A 7,901-nucleotide genomic window follows, 5' to 3' on the forward strand; every position below is an offset into this window, starting at 1 on the left:
TATGATTCAAATACTAATTATATATATGAGGTTCATCTAATTAAATTTAATTTAAATATGATTTGTGTTAAATACCACAAATAGTTGAGATGAATTAAATATTTGAATATGATCCGAATATTAATTATATGGATGAGATTTATATAATTAAATTTTAATATAAATGTGATTTATATTAAATGTCATGCATAGTTGAGAGAAAAATAAAACTATAGGTTATATTGTATTTGATACAATATAAAATTATAGGTTATGTGTTATTGTATTTGATATAACATATATTATATATACAATAAGCTAGTTGTTATATATATTAATTTTAATTAAATTAAATTATATTTATTTTTAATTTAATTAAAGGGAGGGAGTTACAACCCCTCCCCTAATTTCTCTAAACAAGTCGTGCAAAAGTGGGATGGTTTTTTTTTTTTGAACGATTGATTGTGATCATTTTCCCCGGTCTCTCTATAGGTTAGAGAAGAGTTCTCTTTGAGAAAAGTTTTTTTTTTTTTCCTCTCTCTCATCCTCTCCTCTCCGTCTTCCAAGAATTCGAGCAAAGCCCACAACTCTTGCTTGAATTCATAATCTCAAGAGAATACAGAGGATTATCATGTGGTGGTGCCCAATTGGATTTTCAAATTGGAGACCAAAAAGTTCGTCATCCATATCAAAAGACCACAGAGAAGGGGCTTCAAGGGTAAGTGTTCTTCTCCCCTAATTCCTATGTAAAAACATGTTGTAAATTTTTGTTTATCAATGCATAATGTTTGTTTGATTCTATAATTTTATCAATTATATGAAACTAAAAATGGGAACGATCCCCACTTCCACTGTGAAACATTCGATGGTTTCCCTTCAACAAATTCCTTTGATTTCTTTATACTTCCATTCTCGTTAATCAATATAAATTATTCAGTGATATTTTCATCGTCTTCATACCCCTCTCTAATATGCTTTTTTTTTTTTAAAAAAAAAAAAAATATTACTTTCTTTTATTCTATTATGAGCTAATTCCTCCCTTGGGATTCAAATGCGTAATTACTCCGTAGAGAAAAATAAGCTTTTCATGCACAAAAAGTGCATGTGTTACTTTTATTGAATTTACTTCCGTTATCAGTTTAAATTGACCATCTAAATTAACATACAAAATTTGAGTTTAATACTGAAAGAGGTAAGCAAAATTTAGTTTTAATAAAAACAATATAAGAAAATAGCATAGATATAAACCTTTGTTTTTTACCCTAGACATAGGGTGAAACATTTAGAATCTTGGATGGTGTTTTATTCACCTAATTTCTCATTATTCATAGATATATAGGTTTAATGGTTTAGACTTTAAAAGATATTTCATCGAAGGTCTAATAGTTGTTTAACCCGGTTCACCATGTTTAAGTCTAGTCAAAGTTGTAAATGCGTGAAAGCAACATTTTTCAATCGAAAGCGTATGCATATTTGAGTCTCTCTTTTATCACTAGCATTTTAATATGTTTTCACAACAACCACTACTCTTAATTATTTTGTCTGTTACACTACAATTGTATTGTCGAAGAAAGTTTTGTTCACAATACAAATTTGTTTTAACCATTCCCTTGGTTTTAATATACGGAGTATCTCTTATATTATTTGTTGACAGTGTGTGCTTGTACTAAAGACTAAATACCATTTATTTTTTCTATAACATTAGGTTACATTTTGGTTACGCTCATCACTCACTTATTGTAAAAAAGAAAAAAAAAATACAGAAAAATAATAGCTACCAATCAAAGTAAAGCATGAACTACAATGACAATCACAAATTCAAATGGATAAGATACTATTACCATATTAAAGTCTCCTCGCAATTATGAACTTAAAGAAAACTTATAATACCATTTTATTCTGGCAAAAATTTGTTCCATTAATGTTTGCACTTTTAATAAATCTTAAATTAATTTCTACTTGGTTTCTTGTGATTCTTTTTTCAAATATTTTTTACGATTTCTTAGTCTTTCCAATATAAATCTTAAAAACATATTCATATAATGTATATTTTTGGCATGAAACCCATTTTTATTAATTAACTAATTTTGGGAAAAAATAAATTCGTAAATTCGAAGGACTAAATTCAAGAGTTATTAAAAGTATAGCGTCTAAAATTAGATGATTCCAAGAGTATAAGAGACCATAAGGGAAAATTGTTAGAAATAACCTATTTAAGTTTCCGCATTACAAAAGTAGCACTCTTTTTTAAAGTCATTAGAATAGTTTTTCGATTCATCTCGCCTGAGATTGGCCACCGAGTTTTAGTTAAAAAAAAATAATTTTTTCTAACTTATCGATTGTTTTGGGTCTTCTATTACACCGAGATTTGCTAGTTTTACAAATGTTATGTAATCCTTCCTAATCTTTTCAAGATTAAAAAATCACACTACTAAATATTACCCAAATTGGAGAATTTTATAAAGATAATTGGTAAATTATTTAGATAATCAGTAAATCAATTTAGAAATTCGTGTAATTATGTAGATTTTGATGTTAATCTCGGGCATACACTGAGATTCTATATATTTGGACTTTCTTGTTGAAACCCGAGCATAATTAGCACTAAAATTCGATATATTTGATCTTTTTCAAACTTTAAAAATGACAATACAATCACCTTGAATCGATTTGAAAAATCTATTTTGATAATTGGAAGAACCATTAGGAATTTTGGACATTCATATAATTGTGAAAACATAAATTATGCTAAAGATTTGAAAAATTATGTAATAATTTGATATAATATTTAGTAAAGATAATTGAATTTGGAGAAAATTTGAAAAGATATAAGATTTGGTTTAAAATTTAGGAATATTACTTACAAAATTAGCAAATATCGGTATCTATTCTAGCGAGATGTACCAACAAAATCCCAAAACAATCGATAAAGTAGAAAAAATTATTATCATTTAACTAAATCTCGACAGTTGATCTCGGATGAGATGAATCGAGAAAAAAATATTATATCGAGTTTTAAAAAGATTGCTAGTTTTATAATATGAAAACTTAAAAAAGATTATTTATGACAATTTTATGAGAATAAAGCATAAGCCTAAAAAACATAATTTAACCAAAAGTGCAAAATGATGGGCCTCCAATTCCGTTACCGGTGATATAGAAACCCGACCCGCTATACTTCGAAAAAAGAGCGGGAAATTGGCGCTTTTTTTTTTCCTCTTAACCGGAAAAATGGAAATTTCAACAAAAACGAAAATTCATTCAAAATCAAAAAAATTGAATAACCATTTTTGGTTCTTCCCCGCCGGATTCATTCTCCAATCTCCCCATTTCAAAATTTTACCCAAAAAATTTCCACTTTTTTTCAGTTCGCGGGAACTCTGAATTCGAAAACCCTAACCCAAATTCTTACTAAAATGAGATTCGTCCCCAAATTTCCAACCCCATTCATTCACCTTCTTCTTCCTTGTTCGATTGTCGAAACCCCAACTCGAAGTTGCAGAGCAAAATGGATTCCCTCCATGGCTTACCTCCTCTCAAAAGGCTCAGAATCCTTCAAAAACAGGAAGAAAATCGGCAAAACGAGGATCAATCGCTTGATTCTTGTTCCCTCCCAGCGAAGAAGCGAAAGGAGTCTCGTGATTCTTCATTACTACTCATCCCTGAGGCTTCTCCTTACTGCTTGCCCACCAAGAAACGAGTGTGGGCTCTTCACCCTGATTTTCCCCCCGAGTCATTGGATCTCAATGTTGAATACAAGCCTTCTTTGGAGGAAGAATCGATATCGAAAACAGAACTAGAGATAGAGAAAAAGGAGAAGGAAGAGGATAAGGAAAGGGAGGTTTCTGATGTTGAAATGGAGATTCAAGCGACTGAAACAATCCAAGATGAAGAGGAAGATGATGGGATTCTCTGTGCGATTTGTCAAAGCACGGATGGGGATCCTTCAGATCCAATTGTGTTCTGCGATGGATGTGATTTGATGGTACACGCTTCATGTTATGGTAATCCTCTTGTGAAGAATGTACCAGAAGGAGATTGGTTCTGTATCCAATGCTTAGCTTCTTCGTCTTCCAAAACAGAGAAGAAGGTTTCAGAAACTCCATTTTCATGCTGTCTCTGTCCTCTGAAAGGAGGGGCTATGAAGCCGACGAACGATGGTCGATGGGCTCATATTGTTTGTGGGCTCTATGTTCCTGAGGTGTTCTTTGAGGACCCAGATGGGAGAGAAAGGATTGATTGCTCGAAGATTTTGAAGAGGAGATGGAATTCCAAATGTTATATCTGCAAAACTTCTAGAGGTTGTGCTATTGACTGCTCAGAGCCTAAATGCAGTTTGGCTTTTCATGTTACTTGTGGGTTGAAGGAGGATCTTTGTATTGAATATCAAGAAGGAAGAAGATCTGGTGCTATTGTAGCTGGGTTCTGCAGAAACCATACAGACTTGTGGAAGAAGGTAAATTCATGTTCTTTATCATTTGAGCTTAATATGTTCTGTTAATTAGTAGTGCTGCTGCACAGGAAAAACAACTTTGGTTTGACTAGAAGAAACTTGTCTATGTCTAAGGAGTTTCTATCAACTTTCTAACATAGTCTGTAGTCATTTGTCTATCTTTATTGCATTTAATAGCAACGTGAATTCGCATCAACAAATAGAAACAAGCTCTTAATAATCGTTGGGTAGGTAAATTAAGAAGCATAAACACTTTAGTTTGACTAGTGTTTTTTAGTTTGACACATGCTGGACACTTGGACACTTCTACACTTGTTATATACATATCAAGCGCAACAATTCTATTAGACATGCATACAACAGTTGTTGAGTAGACTAAAAATGTATATATATGACATTGATAATAACTTTTGAGTGTGAAATATGTCAAACTGAGTTTTTTTGTTTTAATTTTTTTTCTTTAAAGTTTATAAATACATTGACCCATTCACTTTTAATTTTCTTTTGGTATAATAATGATATAAATATTTTAAAATGTATATTTTAATACATTTATCTTTATTGTGTTGTGTCTTAGATTTTTAAAATATGGTGTATTGTCATGTTCGTGTCGTGTCGTATCCATGTCTTGTAGTTATATTTGTGTTTCTTAGTAGGTTTGGCTTGGCTAGGGTTCTTAGAATGACTCTTCTTCCATAGGCCATAACATAGGAGATTAGGAGTTGTGTTTGAAATTTTGTTAAGAAAAGTACTTGTCTATGTCACAGGAGTTCTTATAGACTTTTTAATGTGAGCTGTACGGCTTTACCTGCTTTGGTTGCATTTAATATTTAAATGAATGCTGCAAATATCTTTTGACTTCCTAAAATCACTCACACCAAGAAGTCAAATGGAGCTTTGACTAATTGATGTACAAGTATTGTTTTATAAGGGAAAACAAACTCGGATTTTTTTCTTTTTGAAACTTTTTACCTGTATTATCTTTGGAGGAGAAGATGATGAAAATATTTGACACATATGAAAATTTTGGTCATTAACTCATTGTAATTTGGTTTAAGGATTTGAATGGTGTTTACCTCTTGTGCTTGCAGCAACAACTAACAGGGAAATTCAAGATTGTGGCTAGAGATGAAGGTAAGTTGTAGTTGCTGCACATAGCTGCTGAGAAATCAGCAAATCAGCTTGCTCTAAATTTAGGATTCAATGTTTAGATAATTATTTCAGTTAATGTTTTCTGTCTGTGTAATTTTGTTGTTAGAAGTAATAAACTAGTATTGTAATTCCTTTTATCATAGAATCCCTATCAGGAGTTGTTGAATAGTTGGGTCAAATCAATATGATTGTTGTAGAATGTGGATGGCTTCACTTTGATATTGAGTAAATGAGTTGAAGTACATTTTCTTTAAATTAGTGTAAGTTCTATATGTCAAAGGTTACAACTTACCAGGGCTCCTAAAGATTAATGGGGTTATATTCCATAGTTGCAACTTCAAGTTTCATAATTTAATTTGTTAAGGTATTGTACAATGGTTCTATGTTTGAATTTGGTTAAATTGCAAATTTGGTATTTATAATTTCAACTTTGAAGAAAGTTAAAATTTAGTATTTATGGTTTAATAAAACTAGAAATATTTATGATAATTTTATCAAATCATAGTGATTATATATAAGGTTTTATTAAACTATAGAGACAATGTATGAGGTTTTATCAAATCATAGAGAATAAAATCTAACTTTTAAAATTATAAGATTAAATTTTATCTTTCTCCAAATTATAGGGATAAAATTGTAATTTAACCTTTGAATTTTTTACCCATATTGTTGAATTAAAAAAGGTTGATTAGTTTTAATTTCTCAATTTAGATTTGGATTTTAAAACCAACTAGTCATTTATAAGACTTGTATGCAGCTAAAGAAAATTTAAATAATATAATATTTTGGTTAAAATACCATGTCTACTTTGTACTCTCATCAAACATTTAAATTTATTTCTTATACTTTCTGTAAATTTAGAATTAGTCCTTATTATTTTATTTTAGTACAATATGAATAAGGGATTTGAAACATAGACTTCTTGATCACTAACATTTCTATGCCAAATTGATTAGACTTGTTTTGGTTCTTATTAATTTGAAATTAATTCTTATTTAATTTTGAAAATAATAATAATAATAATAAATATAATAATAATATTCATTTAAAAAAGGCATAATTTATGGAGATTAATTGTTCTTAGAAAAATAAATCTTAAACTAAAACTGATTTTAATATTTATTAAAAGTATAATAATTAAAATTAGATATGTGAAGGTATAAAAACTAAAATAGAATAAGTATCCAACTATATTTTAATCCAACATTTATAGATGGTATTTTTTAAAACTTATTTATTTATGTAATTTTGTAGCACATGTGATGTGAGTGGGTAGGTTTGGTGAGTGAAGATAATCTTCTTTTTCTATCTTTTTTTCTTAAAAGAATTAGGTTTTTGAAAGTGATTTTGAGAATAATCTTGAAAATGAAACAAGGAACATTGGGTTGCAGCCATTGTTTAAGGGTGACCAGAGGCTGAGTTGGTTATTATATCAAGAGGGTGTTTGATAAATGGGTGTGAGTTATTGAGTTGGGTAGATATTTATTACCCATGTTTGTTAAGTTCATAAAAAAAAATTTATAGGTTCCTTTTTACCCATTCAAAACTCTCTTTTTTTATCCCTCAAAACTAGGACCTTTTAATTATATTAGAGAAATATTAGACATTTTATATTAAAGAAATATTGTTGTTTTGCTAGAAGTTGAATGTTGAGGATTCGATTAATGTAGAGGTCGAACGTCGAGAACTCAATAAACAAAAAAAAACTTGGAAACAATATGTATATCAGAGTTGTCAAAGGTTGAAGTTTCGACATATATAACTTGACAAACAAAGAAAAACTTAGAAACAATATATATAAAGGGTTGTCGAAGGTTGAAGTTTCGATATAAATAAGTCGAAACTTCAACCCTCGACAAGTGAAATCTCGCTAATTTTGTGATGAGGATCTCGCTCTAGAGGTAAATCTCGCAAATTTTGTGATGAGGATCTCACTATAGAGGTAAATCTCGCTAATTTTGTGATGAGGATCTCGCTCTAGAGGTAAATCTCGCTAATTTTGTTATGAGGATCTCGCTCTAGAAGAAAATCTCGCTAGAAATGTGGGTTGAATCTCACTAATTTTGTGATGAGGATCTCGCTCTAGAAGTAAATCTGGCTAGAAATGTGGGTTGAATCTCGCTAATTTTGTGATGAGGATCTCGCTCTAGAAGGAAATCTCGCTAGAAATGTGGGCTGAATCTTGCTAATTTTGTGATGAGGATCTCGCTCTAGAAGAAAATCTCGCTAGAAATGAGGGTCTCGCTCATGAAGATCCTCATGAGTGAGATCCTCATTGTTTTTTTTATTTTTTTTATGGAAATATATTATTTTTATT

The 7,901-nt window shown here is 30.2% G+C and overlaps 1 protein-coding gene across 1 annotated transcript; it reads left to right on the forward strand.

Annotated features, from left to right (window-relative positions):
* The first annotated feature begins 3,350 nt into the window (after positions 1–3,350).
* LOC120085439 (RING/FYVE/PHD zinc finger superfamily protein) lies at positions 3,351–5,839 on the forward strand. Its single transcript, XM_039041399.2, has 2 exons — positions 3,351–4,435; positions 5,524–5,839. Exons 1-2 carry the CDS (start codon positions 3,488–3,490, stop codon positions 5,575–5,577), a joined length of 1,002 nt encoding a protein of 333 aa, XP_038897327.1. The 5' UTR covers positions 3,351–3,487; the 3' UTR covers positions 5,578–5,839.
* The last annotated feature ends 2,062 nt before the right edge of the window (positions 5,840–7,901 follow it).

This window comes from Benincasa hispida, chromosome 9 (genome assembly GCF_027475165.1).
Source record: "Benincasa hispida cultivar pf3 chromosome 9, pf3_genome.v1.1, whole genome shotgun sequence".
NCBI classification, from domain to species: Eukaryota; Viridiplantae; Streptophyta; class Magnoliopsida; order Cucurbitales; family Cucurbitaceae; genus Benincasa; species Benincasa hispida.

Excerpts from the sequence above, each read along its gene's own strand:
- LOC120085439 (XM_039041399.2), top strand. The coding sequence starts at position 3,488 with ATGGATTCCCTCCATGGCTTACCTCCTCTCAAAAGGCTCAGAATCCTT. Across the intron at positions 4,436-5,523 it reads ATACAGACTTGTGGAAGAAG|CAACAACTAACAGGGAAATT; the intron begins GTAAATTCATGT and ends TTGTGCTTGCAG.